The sequence below is a fragment of the Populus euphratica genome, unplaced genomic scaffold, assembly GCF_000495115.2.
Source record: "Populus euphratica unplaced genomic scaffold, PopEup_1.0 scaffold172.1, whole genome shotgun sequence".
Taxonomy (NCBI): Eukaryota; Viridiplantae; Streptophyta; class Magnoliopsida; order Malpighiales; family Salicaceae; genus Populus; species Populus euphratica.
In genome coordinates this window covers 506,251-528,412 of record NW_011499920.1, presented here as the reverse complement: position 1 = coordinate 528,412, position 22,162 = coordinate 506,251, and the positions used below count along the sequence as shown (strand labels likewise).

The 22,162-nt window shown below is 32.9% G+C and overlaps 4 protein-coding genes across 7 annotated transcripts; 2 read left to right on the top strand and 2 right to left on the bottom strand.

The window, feature by feature from the left end:
• Positions 1-1,297: 1,297 nt before the first annotated feature.
• Positions 1,298-2,175, bottom strand: LOC105135053 (uncharacterized). Its single transcript, XM_011039731.1, has one exon. It carries the CDS (start codon positions 2,045-2,047, stop codon positions 1,574-1,576), a length of 474 nt encoding a protein of 157 aa, XP_011038033.1. The 5' UTR covers positions 2,048-2,175; the 3' UTR covers positions 1,298-1,573.
• Positions 2,176-5,543: 3,368 nt separating this feature from the next.
• LOC105135052 (E3 ubiquitin-protein ligase MARCH11-like) lies at positions 5,544-8,230 on the top strand. Of its 4 annotated transcripts, none has more exons than XM_011039726.1 (7): positions 5,544-5,616; positions 6,026-6,321; positions 6,894-7,028; positions 7,124-7,166; positions 7,510-7,608; positions 7,676-7,790; positions 7,908-8,230. In XM_011039726.1, the coding sequence occupies exons 2-7, from the start codon at positions 6,032-6,034 to the stop codon at positions 8,036-8,038; spliced, it is 813 nt and encodes a 270-aa protein (XP_011038028.1). In that variant the 5' UTR covers positions 5,544-5,616; positions 6,026-6,031; the 3' UTR covers positions 8,039-8,230. The 4 variants fall into 4 exon arrangements, with proteins under 4 accessions (XP_011038028.1, XP_011038029.1, XP_011038027.1 ...); XM_011039727.1 differs by having other exon boundaries at positions 5,548-5,682; positions 7,549-7,608; XM_011039725.1 differs by having other exon boundaries at positions 5,548-5,682.
• A 1,924-nt stretch (positions 8,231-10,154) lies between these two features.
• On the top strand, positions 10,155-13,833 carry LOC105135051 (uncharacterized). The gene is made up of 6 exons (XM_011039724.1): positions 10,155-10,538; positions 11,011-11,303; positions 11,720-12,031; positions 12,121-12,489; positions 12,682-13,152; positions 13,238-13,833. The coding sequence occupies exons 1-6, from the start codon at positions 10,370-10,372 to the stop codon at positions 13,541-13,543; spliced, it is 1,920 nt and encodes a 639-aa protein (XP_011038026.1). The 5' UTR covers positions 10,155-10,369; the 3' UTR covers positions 13,544-13,833.
• Positions 13,834-16,436: 2,603 nt separating this feature from the next.
• Positions 16,437-18,745, bottom strand: LOC105135050 (putative quinone-oxidoreductase homolog, chloroplastic). The gene is made up of 4 exons (XM_011039723.1): positions 18,532-18,745; positions 17,998-18,139; positions 17,445-17,536; positions 16,437-17,231 (listed from the first exon to the last, which is right to left on the bottom strand). Exons 1-4 carry the CDS (start codon positions 18,601-18,603, stop codon positions 16,539-16,541), a joined length of 999 nt encoding a protein of 332 aa, XP_011038025.1. The 5' UTR covers positions 18,604-18,745; the 3' UTR covers positions 16,437-16,538.
• Positions 18,746-22,162: the final 3,417 nt, after the last annotated feature.

Here is a 22,162-nt window from a genome sequence, read left to right as displayed (position 1 = left end):
CCCTTGTTCATTTCGAAATAAAACCTCCTCTAATGCATGGAGGACACCATACGTTTTTCTTTATGGGGAAAAATAAATAAAATCAATGGACACCGAAAGAACTCCTTATCCCTTTCATGAACGGTTTATTTAAAGGGTAATCATGGTTAACAAAAATAGAGAATTTATGAAAATAACCCCACACCACAGCAGGTTAGGCTCAATATGAAAAGGAAAAAGCTCACACATACGTGTACTTTGCCCTGATCTCCATTTTTTCATGTCTCTTTGCACACAGTCTACACTTCATAAAGGATTCTCTCTACCTTTATTAATATCAAGGGTAATCAAGGGTCTGGTTATGCCCTATTCGGTGACCCCTTTCACATGCTTAATGATTTAACAAGAGAAGATGAGTTCCAACATTGAAGATCAAACCTCGTCCTTCCTATTCAACCCAATGACTCATGGTCATCGTCTGTCATAGCCCGAAAGCCCAAGAGACCTCAAGGCTAGAAGAAAATGTGACCTCATCAATAATGTTACTTGATAAATGGAATTCCTGGTGCGGAGTCCCTCTTTTGGGAGCTTAAACATCATCACTCATGACCTGTGATCATCTCTTGGACCCATAGGCACACCACTCAAATACTGAAGCACAATTAGACCGATACAAGGTCATCCATCAATGTCATGATCTGAATCTCAGGTATGCGATGAGGAATGTAGGAACAGTGTCAAAAAAATAATATCTTATTTATGCTAAGTTTCAAAAAAAATATTTTATAATAACAAGTTATTTAAATACATAATATTTTATATTTTATTACTAAGAATGATTAATAGGTTAGGGAGTGGGGGTAATGGTCTCGCAGTATGATAAATAAAATATTATTAATATTTCTTAGACGTGCATTTAGAACTTTTTTGATGATTAAATTTTCTTAATCGGTTTAGAATAATATATAGGATGTAATTTTATTCAATAAAATAAAAAATAAAAAATTCTCACTCCGGTATATATAGACACATTGCTAAACTATATAGACACTTTAGCAATGTTAAGTCTTTTAATCATTTTAGTTTCTCTCATGTTACAATAGTTATCAATAATTACTACAGGTTTTTCACAACAGCAACGTATTCATCCAAGAGTCGTAACACAGGCATCTTTGTTGAGATTCCGCATAGCACAGGAAGACACACTTCCAGGCACAAAGGTCAAGTTTGCTTCGCCGGTGCTTGGGGATATGAACATACAAAGTATAACCTTAACTCATGATTCTAGCAATTACTAAACATATTAGCTTAGCATCACTGCGTGCCAATGACTTTCATTGTCAGTAAAAGAAATATTTGGTCATATTATGCTCAACATATAATAGCTAAGACAATACAGACACGCCATCAATCCATATGTAAATCACACCATATATGATTTTTGGAACTTTATTGTCTGATCATTATAAATTCTGAAAACCAAACCTGTAGTAATCTTTAACAAGCAAACTTAAACCTGTTGTATATAGAGCATTACTAAAGCACAGCTTCATTCCTTTTGAACCTCCTGCTTCAATTTTCTTCTTCAGTGACCTCAATCTGAATGTTCAGAACTTTGGTCACTTTTGGAAGCTTCCTCGTCTTTCTTCTTTCCCTTCTTTCCATGCTTATCAGGCCGAAGTCCCCGGTGTTCGTAAGTACCCGAAATGTCCATATGAACACCAGGATCATTGGTGCTGTAGTTGCTACCAAACATGATAGAATTGTTAACAGCTTGGAAATTGCTATTAACGTACGTCCCTGATGCCTCAGGATCGCCAAATGACACACCATCAGGCAACTTGTTGGATTTCTGATCATCCAACTCGCTTCGCATTGTAGCTCCTGTGTTGGTTCCAGCAAGAGTAACGATTCTAATGCCATGACCATTCTCATCAGCCACGCTTTCCTGGTTGTGGAGACTTGCACTTGGCTTGTGAAATTGATCAACAATGCGGTGTGTCATGGTATTCACCATGTCTCTAACTTCACGATCGAGAGGTTTGTTCTTGTTTCCGTCAGAAGCCATGATTTTTTAGGCTGACAAGGTCGGGGCTAGCAAGGAATGTAAGAAAATGCAGGAGAATTGAAGTTATGGAATTTGGGGTTGGAGCTAGAGGGGCTCCATTGAATTTAAGAGGAAATGTGAGGTGCCAAATGTTGGAAAGACTAAATTAAAGGAAGGGAATAACTTAGAAGACACTATAAGAATTTGATTTATTAAAGATGGAAAAGAGAAAGGATTGCTTGGCTATGAGTTTACCTTCCACAATTTCTTTTCTCCTTTTCTTTTGTGAATGATAAGGCTCTATTATTCTTCCATTAGTACCATGCTATTAGAAACAAAACAAGTACTCCATCTCATGAAGAGAATCTTCTCTTTATTTAAATTTCCCAAAATGTATATTTTTTATAAAACAAAACCAAAAAATTGAGTATAATTTTACTATTTTACCTCACTTTAAAAATTCAATTGACATAAATTCATCCATTGTTGAGGGGAAAAAAAAAATTAATTTTAATTTGTCCTCTGAAGGTGAATCCAATTTCTCTTTCTAAGGTTTTGATTATTTCAATGTTTCGGTCTATTATTTAAGATTTAAATTTTTCAATTCTTAAATTAGCTAAATTGCAAAAAAATTGAAGTTTTGTAGTTAATTAGGAGTTAAATTGAAGAAATTTATAATCAAGAACCATTTTACAAAAGGCGGTAGGCTATGAGGGTCCCATTGACATAATCAGGGGTTAAAATTGAAGAAATTAAAAGTTTAATGGTTCATTAAGGGTTAAATTGCATAAATCCTAAACCAAAGACCACAATGTAAAAGGCATATAACTACGAGGTTAAGATTGATGTTCATCCCGGGATTCAATTAGATACTATTAAAAGTTTAAAGACAGGGGTGTATAAGAGACAGATCAGAAATAGAAGACCAAAATGAACTTTATAAAAACGACATTGTTTCGGTTATTGTTTATTTTCTTCTTCAATTTTCTCTGAAATAATTGTTTAAGCTAGCATTTAATGCCTCTACACTCCACCAAATTTGATGAAGTTTGCAAAAAAAATGATCAATTAACATCCCTTTAACTCCGAGTATGGTCCGTTCAGGTGGCATGACAACACGTTGGCCCTAACACCGGTCTAAAGAGGTCAACTCAGTCAACCTTTTCTCATAAATTTGACAGTACAGCATGCCTACTTTGAACCAACGGTTGGAATCCTTTTCAATTGAATCAAGAGTTGATATTTTTCTCCAGTGTAGACAAGATTGCCCTCATCTACCGCCTATAAATAGAGGTGGGTTTCATGGCCTTAGAGAGGAGAAAATCGGATCCAAAGTAAGTAAAAAAATCAGCCTCTTCTCTATTTTTGCCACCTTTTCTCTATCTTTCTCTCTCTCTTTGTTGTCTCAATAACCAACCAACACAACTAAAAAATTAATGTCTTTTTCCAAGCGTAGGAGTATCGAAGTAATAAATAACCCGACAAGACTACGGTAAACCCCACAAGAAGGTTAATTATATAGTTAATGAGAACTTTAAGATGGAAGATCAATGTAAGGATTAAATAATGATAACAACAAATGTCAAGGTTAGAGGATCCACTAATGGTATTTCAAACAAGTATAGTATAAACTCTTATTATTCAATTGGAAACTACACACAAAGGAGGTTCCATTTGGATTATGAATTGTTAACATGATTACATTAGTTATCTTATTCGAATAATTCTAATACTTGTAAATATTGTCAGGCATTCATGATTATAATTTATATTAACAACAAATCAAGTTCCTTTCATAGCACAAGTATAGGTTATACCATACGGTTGAGCAATAAAAGTGTCAAATATTTATTGTACCGAGTGTTATACAATATAAATCTAGATTAACCATTTAACAAGCAAAGTATTATGAGTGAACAAGATAACAAATACAAAACATATTAGTATCAAATATTAAAGTCCATGTTAAGTTTGCACTATACTTATTATTACACCATTAGTGTAACATTTTCATATTGACATAATAAACTTAACTAAACATAATGAAAAGAGAAATAAATAAACAAGTTAAGAATATAAATAAGATAAAAGTTAACTAAGTAAAGGAAAGAAATTGAAAGTTATAAATAAGATATTAATGAAAACAAAACTTAAGCATTACAAAAATATAAAGAGAGAAAGCAATAGTATGATGTTGATTATAAATCAAGATGCCTAAATGCATGACAAATGCCTTCTTTTATAGACCAAAATTAGAAACTATTGATTTGATGATTAATGGATGAGTAGGTGGTCAGCTCTTAACTTGATGACAATTCTTATCTTCTCTTGTCTAAATAAAACATCATTGATAACGTTAGAATTTGAACTAACCTTACTCATGAAAGTTCTAGGAAGTTGTCTCAGCTTTTTAGGAAAAAAAAATTGAGGTCATTTGGACTTTTAGAACTTAAAATATGGGCTGAATACTGAACAGTATCTAGGTTGCAAGGCAAATTCAGACTTCTTTGTTGTTGCTATAATTTGAACTTAAAAACAGCTTTTTAAAATCTTGGACTCAATGAAAATTGTAGGCATTTGTCTTACCTTTCAATCCATATAAAATGAACATAAACCTGAGATCTACAGTTATAAAATGAACATAAACCTGAGATCTACAATTTCATATATGACTCAATTACCGAACAGTATTTTAGTTTGGACTACACCAACATCTCTTTTCTAAATTTGACCATCTCTTTATCCTTTTAATTTAAATACTTAAATTCATCAATCAATCCTTTTATTTATATGATAAGCCTGTATTTAAGATAAATATTTATCACAAATTAAAAGTATCTTATATTTTTAGATATGTTATTATAAAACATGTTTTAGTTAAAGAGTTATTAATACTTTAAGTGCAAAATGATGATATAAAACTTTAATAAAAATATACTTTAAAGTACTAATCACATTTCTCAACCAGCTTAATACTAGTATCTAGTAATCAAAGCATTAAAATAGAAAAATAATTTATTAATTTCACAAAGTAAAATATTCATCATTCAACTTTTATTAATTTATCCATATTTAAACTTCTACATGGTAAAAGTATTTTTGTTTACATTGCCAATCATGATTTAAACTGTGATTAATTATAAAAAATATATTTTTTAATATTTTTATAGCCAATCATAATTTAAAACATTGGTAATTTTATAAATAAATAAAAATACTTATGAATAAAAATGAAGTTAAATGCATTATATGATTAAAATTATGTTTGTGGTTATAGTAACTTTTGTTTTTAGATGTTTTACAAAATTGTATTTTTTTGAAAAAAATATTAAATTAATTTTTTTAATTTTTTTAATAATTTTTATATGTTGATGTTAAAAATAAAAAATTATTTTTTAAAATTATTTTTCATTCTAAAACCTAATATATACTAATTATTGTTGCAGCTGCAATGAAATTATTTATAAATTATAAAATTTAAAAATAAATATGTATATGAAAGAATTAAAAAAGAAAAAATCTGAACCCACCGTGGGTTCAGGTCACCATTTCTCTTCTACTTTCCATTTCCTTGTTGTGAAGCAGTGAAGGTTTAGTCTTGACAACAAAATAGAGATTACTTTTGTATTTGTCCTTTAAGCGAAAGCATTTTCCAGGTAAAGGGTTTCCATTTTGTTTCTTTTTTTTTTCCTCTCTAAAATGGAAAGCCATTGCCTATTCAAGTTGCTTTGCCTTTTCTTTTGCTGTTCTTCTATTGTAATCCCACCTGGGTTTTAGCTGTTTGATGGAATTTCTTAATTGGGTTATTACTATGTTGCCTGTCTTTTTGAATTTTAATATATTTTTTGACAAAAGATTGAATATTTTTGTTTGATTCTACTTGGGGTGCAAGTAGGATGCCTAAAAAGATAAACCCTTTTAATCTTATTGAGTGTTAAGTGGTTTCTAGGGTTTATTTTAGTTACTGAAGTTTTGTTGAATGTTTGTTTTTTTGAATAGAATCAGATGCAGAATGATGTGTCTGATCGAGACAGCACCACCAGAGCTGGTGCTGGTGGTTTAGCCCTTACTGAGGTTGACCTGGAGAAGCAGGATAACAGTAAGGCTTTGCCGCAAGAAGGCGATAATGAGATCCTGTCAGGGAATTCTGGTTTTCCACCAGTGATTGCCATTGCGTTTTCTAATGGGGAGTCTACTGTGGCTCATGTGGCTGCCAGCAAGGAAGAGTTGCCTGGTGTAGATTCTCCCGGAAAAGGGTCCTTGTCAAGGACTTCAAGTCTGCACGAACAATGCAGGTTGGTACTTATACTTAATAGTTCTTGCTCTAGTTATAATTTTGTTGGAACCCATCGTGTATTGTGTATTTTTCCCATTTTGATCTTGCTTGATTTGATTGGATTATGACATTAATTGACTATGAAAATCATGAGTCTGTTCCATGTCATAAACTTGTGAATTTTCTCCTCTCAAGTTGAAAGTTCCATTGTGCTTTTATATGCACTTTTTTTTGGAACTCCTAGTGATCCCCTGGTATTCATTTAGCGTTGTAAAACATTAGATACTGAAATCTAAATCTTTATTGGCGTACTGGGATGTAATTTGCTATTTTCCTTGACACCACATTTCAGGGATTGACAAAGTAGCACCATCCAGCTTGTGTTTGTAGTTCAGCAAACCAGAAGTATCATTTGTCTTATAATCTCATTCATCATCATGGTTTCATATTCTAGAAGGGAAAATTGTTATATAATTTAATTGCTAAGATTAAAAAGAAAACCAGAACCATTAGAGAGAAAAGAACTAAGATGAAGAGAGACATGGAACTCATCACATAAACAATAACTAAGATTAATTCATTATTCTTCAGAGTTTGCCAGGAGGAGAAGGAAGAAGTTCTCATAGATCTTGGATGCAAATGTAAAGGTGGTCTTGCAAAAGCCCATCGCACATGTATAGATACCTGGTTTAGCAGAAGAGGATCCAACAAATGTGAGATATGCCAGTAAGTCAGTCCTTCACCATGTCTGTTTATGCTATGAAGTTTGGCACAGAGAGGTTGCTGAATTAACTTTATATGATTTAAACCTTTTATTTCAGGGCTGTAGCTGTAAATGTGTCACCTCCAGAATCCCAGCCAAGTGTACGTATTCTATTTCTGGGAACAAAAGCAAAATTACAATGTATGCTTAAGATAGCATTTTTCATTTTTATTTGGTCTAAATTATACATGCATTGGATCTGGAATGTGATGCAAGCTCATGCATCTTTTTTGGGGCCTGTCTAAGATAGTTTATCATGTCAGCTTCCAAAATCACAATGACACTGCTGGAAATGTGGGGTATGTTTTTCCAAAATACCAAAGGGCCAAGTGGCATGCTTTAAGAACCTGGATAAGGGTTTGCAATATCTGGAAGCACTATTTATAGACTGTTGGTTTGGCAGCACAGATTGATGACAAGAACTTTTTATGATAAACCATGCAGTGCTTAATGTTGATATTCTGTTTCTGTGATTTCATGAAGCAGACAAACTACTGGGTTTGGAGAATCGACCCTAACTTAAGACCACGAGATCTCAATAGGGTAAGGGAATTGAGAGTATTTTTTTTGGATATAGTATTCACTTTGAATGAATTCATCTTCAAAACAGGGTTGTTTTAGTCCACTTTGGGTGGCATTCTCAATTCTTACTGGTGGCCTCTTGTTGGATGTGCTGATATCCATCACCCTAGGTGTCTCTGCCTTACCTGTTAACATAATAATCGGTAAGCACGTCTATATCAGTTTTCAACAGTTAACTGACTTGTCCATATGCAAATAGTCGCATTACGAAATGAAGAACAATATGCATGCTGATGTCAAAACTATGACAAATTACACAGGGGTCATTGTTGTGCTCGGACTTGGAACTGCACTTCGGCTAGCCCTGGACTTCTGCATTAAGTGGAGTTTTAGGAGACCAGTGCAGAGGGCAGATGCCAATGTGAATCACGGGTATCATCCAGCTTTGTAGGCAGGTAAATATGTATAGAATGAAGATAGAACTCCCGAGAGAAGTCTTAATTTGTTGGGGCAGTAGTCCACAAATTATTCACCTCATATATAGGATATCATGTGATGTTTGGCGATGGTTGTTGATTATTACTCAAGTGTGCTCGCGTATGACAATACGCCATTAAGTTTTCCGAAACTTCATTTCCCTACAGTTTCCTTGGAATTTTATTCAACTTTATTTCCCCTTCGAAGCATGAAAAAAAATGAGTTTCATTGGTGGAGAAATGATATGGAGGGATGATCAAAGAGATAATTGTCATCGGCCTTGGCCCAACGGGCTCTCTTCAATCAAGATTTGAAGTTTAGCAAAACGATGAGGCTTCCTCAAATCTTGATGATTTCTTTCAAAGACTTATTATCAGGTTCTCTTTTCCAAAAGTTCTGGTGTGCTGCGGGACTGGAAAGGAATCATCTCCATATGTGGGGTCCAATTATGTACCCTCAGTCCTCACAATTCAAAAGACTGGTGGCTCTTTATTGGGGTCGGGGTCTCTTGTTGGCTCACTTTATGTGAGAACAGCGGCTAGTGAGAGCAGTATCGTAGGCATGTGCCTGCTAAGAGGGCTACATGTCGGTTTTGACAACTATAATACCATATATGGGTTATAATTAATGCTGAAAATCTGCAATTAATAGAAAGACGACTTCAAGAACTAATCGCATGTGAATCAATCTATTATAAATTAGAAAAAGTGAAGAACAAAAAGGTAAAAGTGAGAAAATATTCCTTCGCAGATAAGATTCAGGGAAGGGAGTTTCTTTAATCCCACCATCCTGAACCAATCCACTAAACAGAACCAGAAAATTGACAATTGAGGGCAATCGAGCCATGCAGAATGGAGATTATTATTATTTTTTTAATGTATTAAAATAATATTTTTTTATTTTTTAAAATTTATTTTTAATATGAAACGATTAAAAATAAAATAATTAATCTAGAACTGAAAAAATATAGGTGAACAGTGCATGTGTACTTGAGAGCCAGCATCAGCATCTGGAGACAGGAAGGTTATTAGTTCATTCACCAATTCACTAGAATATAGTATATTGTTGTGTTTTGTTTTTAGAGAAAAGAACATATATATATAGAGTCCCCAATATGGTTAGGATTTCAAACCAATACTCAAACTTACTAAATCTTGTAGTTTTAACACTTGAATGCCTATTACCTAATAATACAATATCATCTAATTACATTCCTTTGGGTTTAAGAAAAATCTAGCAATTTTTCGGGGGTAGTTGTTAAAAAATTTATGGCACTCATAAAGTAACCAATGATATATTATTAATGATATATTATTAGTTATTTTTTAAAGAAAAAACAAATACAGAAATGAGAGAATATAAAATCTATGACCAATAAAAAATGATAAGAATATAATTGTATAGAATTTATCTCCCACTTGTATCTCTTTATTTTTTTTTTAAAGTGAGTGTTTTACATTTATTTAAAAGCACATGTAAATCTATTTCTTTGTTAGATAATCATTGACAATAATTTTTTATTTTAAATATATTTTCTAAATAAGTATCATTTGCTTGTGTTATCTACTCGTATTCTAGATGATATTTTTATATAGACATCTTGATTACATCTTCTTTATATGCAGATTTTTCAAAAGGATTTAAGAATTTAACTATTTTTTTCAAAAATTAAATTACCCATCATTCTTAGCATTTAAAATTTTATAATTAACATTTTTTATCTAGATGTTTTTATTTTTTATTGAAATGGTCTCAAATCCAATTCATTTTTATCTCCATCTTTGTGATCGTTCGTTGTTAATTATAATATATTTTTATATATATGCTAAAAGTTCATGGGTCAAATGTATATTTATTTACTCTATTTTAATGAATTAGATAGATATTTCTTCATTTCTTTAATGAAATTTTTTTTTTCTAGTATGATAATAAAATGATGAAATTAAAAGAAATTTTACTTTAAGACGTGACTTGAATACATATCGAAAGATGAGGACTGAATCGTACTTGTTTTCACGCCAACAACATCGTACACATAAAATTCTTCTTCGGACCTGACATTTGACACTTGCTGTTTTGTCATGAAGCCATTGGCCAGTAGTACAAACTAAAGAGGTCGAATAAAAAAGTGTTTTAAAGACTGATCATTTTAGCTGATCACAGACCCAACCGCCAGCAACAACAATAAAAGAGCAGGCAAGTACACTGAGAGATTGATAGTTTTTGGAGTAACTGATGCAATTACTCGAACTTTGATTGAATTTCTTTGTTGGGTTTTGGTTAAAGAAAGGAAAACGAAGACAGCATGGTGGCTATGGTGTCTATTGACTCCCTACCATTAGGGTTTAGATTCAGGCCAACTGATGAAGAACTGATAAGCCACTACTTGAGACTCAAAATCAACGGTCGTGATTCCGAAGTCGAAGTCATCCCTGAAATTGATGTTTGTAAACGGGAGCCTTGGGATTTGCCTGGTAAAAAAAGAGAAAAAGAAAAATCCGTTCTTTTTTTTTTTATTATTAATTTGTTTTTAGGTGGGTTTTCTTTGATTTTAAAGGTTGAATCTTTGATATTTTTTTGATTGGTTGTTTAATTTTTTTATTCCCTATGAATAATTTCCACTTTTTGCTTATCTGGGTAATTCCTTCATCACTAAGATTCCTTAGTAAAAAATATTGATTTCTTAGAATCAGGGTATTTTAGTATCGTTTCTATAATTAAGTGCATTAGTGTATAATTCTGATATTTTTTGCTAAATTTGGAGTCATTAGGAATGTTGGGTTTTTCTTGGGGTTACAAGTAGATTCCCTTGAAATTGCTATAAAGATTATCATTATGTTCTGGGAATAGGGTATTTTAGTATCCTTCCTATAATTTACTGCTCTATAGTTTACAATTCTGCTATTTTTAGCTAAACGAGAAGTGAATTTGAATGTTGGGTTGTAGGGCTATCTGTGATAAAGACTGATGATCCAGAGTGGTTCTTCTTCTGCCCAAGAGATAGGAAGTATCCTAATGGTCATCGTTCGAATAGAGCAACGAATGCTGGTTATTGGAAGGCTACAGGGAAGGATCGAACAATAAAGTCTCGAAAATCAGCTGGTAATACTACCTTGATTGGTATGAAGAAAACATTGGTTTTCTACCGTGGTCGTGCTCCAAAGGGAGAGCGAACGAACTGGATCATGCATGAGTATCGTCCCACTGAAAAGGATCTTGATGGTACCGGCCCTGGCCAGGTTGCTAGCGTTCTTGATCTCATTCTTTTTAGTAATTTGTTCATTTTGACATGCTATACTTGGTTGAAATGCTTATTTTTGATTTCATTCGTCGGAAAAACTGAGGAAATTTTGTCTACATGCCGTGTGATTACTTTTTTTGCGTTATGTTTTTTCCTATTAAGCATGCATTCAATGATAATTTATTTTGATGTACGTATGAACATAATGCCGGCAGCTAAACTGAAGGAATTCAGTTTTAGTAGTAAGTGATGTACATGGAATTTTTTTTTTTTCACTGTTGATTGTTAAAGTTACCAAATGTCCTTTTGTGTTGTATCTATACAGTGATGTTATTGTTGAAATGAATACCGTTGATTCTCATTGATGCTGTTTATATCTTCAACTCACTTAGTTCCTCTTTTCACCTGGATCAGGTTGCATTTGTCCTTTTTCGCTTATTCAGAAAGCCAGAAGAGAGAACCAATGGTGTAAAGTATGATGAGATAGAACAGATTGGATACTCTCCTGCAGCTGCTAAGTCCCCTCCTGATAACGCACCATCAGATCTAGTTCAAGAAACAGCTACATCTGACATGCATTCAGGAAAGCAGTCAGAAGATATAAAGATGTGGTTGCCTGAGTCTGATAACGGGACAACTAACTCTGTGGTGCGTGTTGATAGCTGCATTAATAGACATGGAACTTCAGTTATTGAAGATCTAGTGCCAGAAGCAACAGCTGTGGAGGTGAGTACTGGATTCTGTATTTTGGCCTCTTGTACTCCACTCAAGATAAACATTATGAGAAAGTTGATTTTCTTAAGTTTGTTTTTTAGGCATGTCCGCTGCTGGATGAAAGTTCTCTTATACACGAGCCTGTATCTGGTGAACTCGATCATGAAGTTTTCTCCCCTGTGCCATCACACATTCCAGCAGACCTAGGATGCTACATAGATTCACCTTATGCCAGTGACTTTGGCAACGATCAAAATGAATTTCCTTTTCAGGATGTCTCCATTGAACAGGATGTATCCATCACAGAATTGTTAGATGGCTTCTTCAATAACCATGACAAGTGTTCTGGTGAAGAAACGAGTAAGAACAACTTGGGTGTTGGAAGTGAGACTCGGTTGTGTGGACAGATACCACCAGGAAACTTTTATGCTCCGGACAATGGTATATACAGTTTCATGAACAATTTACAGGTAAAACTATGGTCTCTTGGTAGCTTTCAAATCACCATGTTGTTGAATCTCTCTTAACTGTCGTAGCTCTTAAATGTTAAATCTTGTATTTTCTTTTATTGCTGTTTGAGCAATTTGACATAGTTGATTTATACTTATTTGAAAATAACCTCCGAAGCTCAAAAATCCTGTTGTAATTTTGATGTACACCAGCATGTTTCGCTCATGGGAGTCCCAGCATGGCCTAGTGATCAATTTTGTAGCAATGAGCTGTTTCAAATGCAGCCTGCACCTGGAGCTTTGAGAGCACCCACTCCTGTTTTTTATGGAGAACTTGGAAGGGGAAATATTGGTCATTTTGGCAATAATTTTGTTGGACAAGATGCTCCATCTGCCACATCTGCAATCTCATCCTTTGGTGTGCTTAATAGTATAGAGGAAGCAACCAGTCAGATGACTTCTGTAGACAATGGCAGTGGTGTTAGTGGAACTGGAATCAAGATTAGGGCCCGCCAGCCTCGAGTCCGACCACAGTCAGACATCTTCATTGCCCAGGGCAGCGGCCCAAGAAGAATCCTTCTGCAGTTGCAAACGAAGCTTTTGTCTGAGTCAGTTGGATATTGCAAGGTTAAAGATGCAGGCTACATTAAAGATGAAGATGAGGTGCAATCAGCTGTAACAGAGGTAAGTGCTATCACTCTACGACAATGTGGGGTTTCTGTTGAAATGCACCCATCGACTATAGATTTCATACAATTATTTTCTGCAGGCCACTGGAGATGCTGAAAAACAGACCCCTACAGCTGACTATCTGCAGAAAGAAAGCCCACTTCCTAGTTCCAAGACTAGCTGGGAAATTGCTGAAGAATCTTCTTCAGATTTGAGATTAAGGGCGAAAAAGGAGGGTGAATCTGAGAGCAGCCAGATAGCATCAACAGCATTTCCAGCAGCACCTCCAGTTTATATCAGCATTTTCCTCCTCTTAATCACAATCGTAGCATTTGCTGGAATATGGAGATCCCTTATGACCGTGAAGTTTCTCTGGATACAGGATGGTGCAAGTGATAATTTGTAGTGCATGTGTTCTTCCACGAGGAGCAGAATAGTTTTGTAGAAGGCACTTAAAACACTCAAGGCATAATAACTTCGGTTACTACTAGTGTACATAAAATTATATGCCCTGTTTGTGGTGTAAATTGTGTTAGTTTTTTAGTACAGCAAGTAGCTCTGATTGTAGATGATGCCTTTGTTGTATGCATCTAGCAGCTTCTCATTCTACTTGGTTTCCTTGCATTCGTGCTTGTCTTTCAAATACAGTACAAGAGCCTTAAATGAAATGGCACAATGCTCATTCCAAGATTTCACGAACCACTACAAAGATTTGGATTATTTCTTCCTTCTTTGGATTAGATCAAAGATAAATCATCCATATACTGACTGTGAGAAGGTATTGTGTGTTCCTTCGTGGTTTTAGTGGTGAAGAATTAAGGGCGGTCCAGTAGTCTTGCTCCAGCCTTGGAATCCTACCAACGAAATGGTGGGCTGATGCGGCAGAAAGCCAGAAACTAAGGGCTAACAGTACAACCAATACGAGGATGTGATCAAACCGTAGTGAAACTGGCTGTTTTGGAAATATTTTAGTAATGACATTTTATGATAATATTAGAAAAAGATTAATTTGTTAGCAAGATAGTCTGTCCCGACCTGACCTAACATATTAACCTGACCACTTGAAACAAGGTGAGGTTTTATTTTGAACCGGATGTTTTAAGAAAACAACAGTGCCTTTTTTTTCCTTATAAAAACTGAAATTATGTTATGAAAAAACCACTCGAATGTTTTATCAAAAGCACTAATTCTTAAAAAAATTAGAAAAAACCACTCGAATGTTTTATCAAAAGTACTAATTCTTAAAAAAATTATTTAAACAAATTTTTATCTCTCCAAATAAAAAGTTTGACAGAACTTATCTTTTTAGGCTCTATTTCTTTAAATAGCACCAATCTAAAAAAATATAAATACGGTACAAAATAACGCTTAAGAAGCATTTGAAGCTAAAGAATATTTTTTATTCCCATCACTTGGATAAACACTACACTGAATTAAGTTTCGGAGTATTTTTCTTGTAGATATCATCGGCCCATCAAGTTCTTCAGGTCTAATTTTATCAACCCAAGAAAAGCCCCCTAATTTTTCGGCTGAGGATTTTTCTATCCTCATCAATTGGTGCTATCTGTTAGAATTCTATCCTTATTTCTCAAAACCTCTTTTCATTGCTGAAGAAATCTCAATACAGCAACTATCGCTGAAGAAATCTCAATGCAGCAACTAGAGGTGAACAAAAATTCTGAAAAATTGACTAAACTGAGAAAATAAAAAAAAAATTAACTGAAAAAATAAAATAAAAAAACCTTAACCAATTAGAAAACCCAAAAGAATTCTCTGTTCAATTCTATTTCCATTTTAAATACTTAAAACTGATTAAACCAGAATAAATTGAACCGATTCAACCATATAACTGACTAAAAACAATAATATAAATAGTCACTAACTAAACCCTAAACTCTATTTCCATTTTAAATACTTAAAACTGGTTAAACCAGAATAAATTGAACCGATTCAACCATATAACTGACTAAAAACAATAATATAAATAGTCACTAACTAAACCCTAAAGCAACACGCACTGGCACTCGCCCTCCCTTTTCTTTGCCTCCCTGCATTTTAATTAATTCTCCATCGTATTCTCTTCTCTCCTTCACCACAAATTCAGCAGCCCCTCACCCCTCAATTTTTCTTTTTGCCTCTCCATAGTTTTTAAACCCAGCTCGGTCCAAGGCCTGGGTTCTAGATTTTGACCGGGTTACTAGGTTTTGACCAGGACACCAGGTCAATTCTAATTTTAAAAAAAATTCAAAATGACATCATTTTAGTAAAAAAAAATCAATGGGTTACAACCGAATTTTGTCAGGTCAACTAGGTTACCGAGTAAACCTACCTGGTCACACCAGGTCATGACTTTTCCTATTTTTCTTCAACCCGACCTGTTTCCAGCCTCGGGTCGGCCAGGTTCTGGGTCAACTCGTCAGGCTGAGTCGGGTTTCAAAACTATACTATTAACTATAACAAAAACTTAAAGAGTAGGTAGATTCATAGTTCACCTACTCACAAAAGTACTATTTACTTGAATAATTTTTTTTTTATCCATTTATTTTTTTTTATATTTTTAATTTTATTCTTTAATATTGGGTTGATAAAAAATTATGTTTTATAATTTTATTTTTGTTTGTTTTCTATGAAGTTGTCCTGGTCTCAAACAAATTTCCCGGCATTGTATTGATGCATAGTTTTGAAAATATCTATTTTCTTATCATATAATAAAATAAAAATAATTTTCTTTTAAAAATAAGTTTCTAAAAAAAAAAGTTATTAAATTCTAGTGAAACCCATGAATTGAATCAAGGGTTTAATGGGTCAACTTGTTGATGAGGATGAAAAAATTTATCAATAGAAAGATTTAAAGCGCTTTTTATGGACTAATAAAACTAGACACAAAGGATTTGGGGGGCTCGATAACACCTCTAAGAAAAACACTTTGAAGCTTAAATTGATATAATGTATGTACAAGTGATAGGAAAAATGAGTATTCTCTTGATTTAAATGTTCATTAAAACTTGTTTAAGTCTTATATTAGACTTAAAGTCTAGGAAGATGAGCTTATATGAACTTTCTTAAGATAAATATCTTAAAAAATATCTAAGATATTTTATATAAATATCTCATAAATATTTAAGTTATAAAATATATAAATATCTAAAATATTTATAGAGGTATATACATTATATAAAATATTTGTATAGTTTTTTTATATATTATTACCTGCTCACTAAAGATTAGTTGACTTGCCCAGCCCATAAATCTTGTCTTGTTCTCTAATTTCTGATTTTTATTATTGAATAAAATGCTAGTTAAAATGTGGAAATTGTTTTCTTCTTTGATCATTATTTTTCACTCTTAATGTTTGTTTCAATTATTTCAATGAACAACCAGAATGAACACGGTGGTTATGTTCAACTTTCCACAACAATCTTCCCTGTAGCATGGCCATCGATACTCTTTGCCCAGGCATCTTCTGCCTTCCTTAATGGATGTCTGGAGTCGATGATCGTCTTAAGCTTCCCTTCCTTGACTAGTTTAATAAGACAATCCAGGCTCTCCATGCTGGGGCTTACGGTTAATATGGGCACCAGCTGTTTCTTGGAGAAGGTAAGTTTCTTGAGAACAAAAGTCATCATGGCACTAGCTCCAGGAGTGATGTCAATAACCTTACCACTTTCACTCAAAGTAGGTTCAAAAGTAGACCAAGAAATGCCCCGTGCACAGTGGAGCACAACATCATATTTCTTACCAGATGGACTCTTGAGAGCTGCTCCTTCAGGTGTTTTGTAATCAAGAACCTCATCGGCCCCTAAGCTCTTGACCAATTCGATGTTACGAGCACCACAGGTGGCTGTTACGTGTGTATTTCCAAGCTTTGCTAGCTGAACTGCATAAAGACCTACACCACCTGAGGCAGCAGTGATCAGAATGTTTTTCTGCTGCCCGCTTCCATCAAGCTTGATCCGTCCATGCTGTGTGAGAGCCTGGTAAGCTGTAATACCTGAAACAAGTAAGCTTGCGCCTTCAGCAGCTGAAACCTCAGCTGGCCTCACCACAGTCAAGCTCTTCTTTGCCACAGCATACTCAGCTAGTCCACCTCCATACTGCCATTGCACAACACAATTAATTCTTTGAATGTTAAGATCGGCCGACTGCGAGCAGATGTTATATGTTAAGATTATTTGTCACTTCTCGAAGTTTGCTTAGTCTAATTCATTTCCAAACATTGTCCCATTTTGTTCTTCCCTAATGCTGGCAAATCTAAGGCTTCAAAACACAAATTCACCAGAAGGGAAATGTCAGGAATAAGCACTTACAAGATGACCAAGTTCTGCAACCACTCTGTCACCAATTTTGAAGTTCTTTACTTCTGCTCCAACCTCTACAACCTCGCCTGCTACATCCGTACCTGTTCAAGCAAACAAAAAGGAAAAACGTTAGGATTTCTGGTAAAAGTTCAACTCTTGTCATTGACAACAAACAACGTAAAAGACAAAAAATACAGAGTTTTTGTTCAGAACTTGATATTCACTTGCACCAACAGGATTTCTGGTATGAGTACATAACATTAATTTAGTCGATTAGGTTCTTTAAATTATCAGATGATCAGCAAACTTATTCAGATAAACATCAAAACATCAGAGAAAAGAATGCAGCTATAGAACTCAACAAAACCATTACAAAATCTCCAAGTTTCAGACGGCACAGACAGTTTCAAAATAATGTTAGGATCACACAATTTGATAAAGAGAATTATCACAGCAAATAAAGGAGGAAGAAGAAATCACACATAGTGTTTTACATGCTTTAACTATGCTTACGTCCAAGGGAAATAAATTTGCCAAATGCAAGAAAGTAACGCTGTATTACCGGGTGTGTAAGGGAATTTGCGAGGAAAAAAAGGCCGCAGCATGCCTTTCTGGATCTTCCAATCAATTGGATTCAGACTGGTTGCTTCCAGCTTTAACAAAACCTCGTATTTCTGAGGACTTGGAACTGGAACTTCAACATGCTACAATCAAAATTCAGTCAGCAATTCATGTTCATCATGATTTTCAAATCTTTAAAACGTCGAAACAGAAGTTGAATTTTGAGCTAGAAATTCCCATGGTTACACAAGATAATTTAGATTTTGTAAAATTATCATTTCAATTACCTACGTATACGAAAAAAGGTAAATTATTGTTAATAATCGTTAAAACATAAAAGAGACTAACTTACAAAATCGTTAAAAATATAAGGACTAACTTACGATACAGGGGGAAAAAAAAAAACACCCTCAAAAGGTGAAAATAAATAAGCCATGAACACATAGAGAACTAATTAACAATGAAATTAAAAGAAGAAGAAGAAGAAGAAGAAGAAGGAAGAAGAAGAAATATAAAGCAGACAAAAAAAAAAAACCTTTAAAGCAGCTGGTCCTCCATCATAAGAATCATACTGAATGGCATGCATGAGCTTCCCTGCCATTCCCATGCCTAACCAGGAAATCAAGAAGTTGAGGATATATGCAAATTTAATGCAGCAGAAGACTTGCTAATGGTTTTTATGGATTTACTGGATACTTATTGTTGAGGAAGCAGCATCATTCAGTTGGCAAATACATCCTTTGATGAGACACGCAATTAGTTTTTTTTTAAGCATCATTCAGTTGGCAAATACATCCTTTGATGAGTCACGCAATTAGTTTTTTTTTTTTAAAAAAAAAACAATTGATATATTACATCACACATTTGAATCAACGATGTAAAGTCAAAGTCAACCTTTGACTAAAATTAAACGAATACCCTGTGTTTCTCACTCCTTCAATTAAAATATTTCTTAGTCCCCTTCTTGTCATAATTTTTCTCCACTTTGAGGCTTATGATTGTCGGTAGATATTTGAAAATCTTTATAAATCCAATAAAATTTTGTTCAAATTACGGGTATATTTTTTAATAAAGATTATTTTTTAAAGTATTTTTATTTAGAAATATATTAAAATATATTTTTTTTTTAATATCATCACATCAAAATAATAAAAAAAATTAATTTAAAACTAAAAAAATTAATTCTTTTTTAAATTACAGTTAAATTGAAATACCAAAAGACATTTGAAATTACATTATGTTTCATGGTAAAGAAAGCCGGGAAACCTCTAACTGAAATGAGGTTTTAGTTTTGTCAAAAATATTTTTTTAATTTTCTATATTTATTTTGTGCAAAATATTTTGTAAAAAACCGGCCAACATAAATATTTTTTTAATAAACCTATAAACTTATTTTATTTATTAAAAAAATAATTTCAGCCTAGAAATTGTGTAAAATATTTCATAGACATCAATCAACTCATTTGTAGTATCTAAACATTTCATGTTACAATCATATTCAATGTTTCCTTTCTTTAATAAGACAATTATCACTATAATCTCCATTCTAATTCATCATCAATTATTATTTCATATCCATTAAATTTTTATATAATTATTTATTATAAAAATAAAAAAATAATGTAAAATGTTTTCAACGCCCATTTTTAAGTTTGAAGTCACTTTCTCTTCTTTTAATTGTAGTTCACGGACAACTGGTTTTTTTTGGCCCAATTTTTTCTTTAACTTAATGAGAAAGTAATTAGCAATATATTAATAGTTATTTATTAGATTTATTTAAAAAAATTAGATACGAAGAGAAAATGAAACTGATCATGACTCATAAAAAATAATACAAGTATTTCCATCTAAAATTTCTTTCTTCTAGTTGTTTTTATTATTTACTTTAAAGTAAATCTAAAAAATAATTAATAGGATATATAACTAATTACTTTTTAAATACTTTAAAAAAATTCTTTAATGCTGTCTAAAATATCTAACTTTTGGGTAGTATTTAATATTATAGTAGCTATTACTTTTAATAGTGTATTTTGTTCATAAAATATATTAAAATAATTTTTTTTATTTTTTAAAATTTATTTTTAATATTATTTCATTAAAATAATTCAAAGATACTAAAAAAATTAAAATAAAATAAACTTTTAGGTATTGCAGATTAGGTCATGGAGCAAAGGCATCTTACCATCCAAATGGTGGGCTAATGCGACCGAAACAAGGGGCTAGCACAATCAACAGGAGGCGGGGATCGAACCGTACTGCTGCCGGCGGTTTTGAAGATAATTTTAACAATGGTAAAGTTCTGTGATAATATTTTTTAATATCATCATGCGAAACTCGCAACTCCATCCGAGACCCAATTTAATTTGACTGGAATAATTAAAATTTTGAGTTAGCTTGTATAGTTTGAGTTTGATTTGTTAAAAACATGATTCTTAATTTATTAATTTTTTTATAATTTTTTATTAAAATAATATTATTTTGATTTAAAAAATATTTAAAAATTAATTCAAATTAATTATTTTATCTTTGAGCTGAGTCTTACCAGAGTTAATGTTAAAGTTTTACAACCATTCTCTTTTATTTCTGCTTATTCACCAGCCATGATAAATGAGACTAATTTTTATTTTTTTTCCTGTATTTTTTTTATTGGGATATTTTGTGTGGCGATTTCTATTGTTATTTTACCAATACTTCAAGTGTTTACCCTTCAGGATAGTAATTACTGACATTTATTCAAATTGTAAGAAGTCAAAGTCAAGGAATTAAAAACAAATGTAAACTCCCCATTAAGAGAGAAGCAAATCTTTTAATTGATAATTACTTGTTTAATCTCTATGTTTACGTTTATACCAAGCTAAGTGTTTTAGAGTGTAGTCGCATTTATATGCTTCAAAACAAAATTAAAAACATGAGAAATAGTGTAAGGTAAGAGCTTGGTTTCGTGACAAAGAGGTTTGCTTATTTTATTTATTTTTTAATTAAATAAAAAAATTATTAATTTTTAATAAGTATTCTTTTAAAACTATTAAAAAAATTAGTCTCGAATATTAGTGTAAGGTGAGAGTTTGATTTTGTTACAAAGAGGTTTGCTTATTTTATGTTTATTTTTTTAATTTAAATAAGAAATATTTATTGATTTTTAATAAGTATTCTTTTAAAACTATATATTAAAAAAAGAGAGAGTCTCAATTAACATATAAATCCATCCATCCACGTGTAAGAAACAGCGGACTTGCTAGAACAAAGAAAAGGAAATCGCTTTGTCGATGGCTCCGTGGTAAATCCAATTCCTTGGCTTGATACATTAATTTCTTACTTTAAATGATCATTAGAGAGAAGCACTAACCATTCTGACTGTTAAACTGCCGAAGCTCTTTGGTTTTTCCTTTCTATGAATGCTCACTTCTTTACTGTTTATTTGGTCAAGCTCAAAATCTTTTTGAAGGGGCAGAGCTGGATCTTGAGACTTTTGGCAATTCTTGAAGAGAAAAAGAAGTGATGATACTGGTGGCAATAGTGGCGGAGCTGATGGAGGAGTATATGGCGTTTCTGACTAGGGTTTTGGAACATGTGTTTAATGATGCACCTTTTCCAAGAAGGGTTCGTTTTCTCATTCTACGTAATCTTCCTTTTGCTTCCTCTTTTCATCGCCCCCCTCTGCGTACGTAGAACTAGCTCCCTGAGTTACTTCATTGAAATTGTTTTCAGGGAGTTCTCCTCTCCCACCACAACCACCCAGTTCTTTGTTCATGCTTAACTCCTCCGTTTTTTTTTCTTTGCGGTTTTATCTCCTTTTGTTAATAGTTTGAGAGTTAATTAACTTAGCTTTTGTTTGCTTTTTTTTTTTTTGAGTTTTTGTATGATAATTAGTGGTTCTCTTTTGTAATTTTAGTGCTCTTAGTTTTCGGGTTTGGTATAGTTTTTTTTTTTTTTAATCTTAATTAATACATTCTATTATGTTTGGATTAACTAATTAGATTTTGTTTGAAATTGATAGAGCACTGAATGTATGTTCTGTGTGGTAGAGATTAGAATATCCTCTATTTTACTTCATGGATAATAGTTTAGAACAATTTCAATTTTTTATTTTCATTTCGGAAGACAACAAATTAACAAGACTTGTCCATTTCTTCGATGAGTTGTGAAACAATGGCGACGATTTCTGA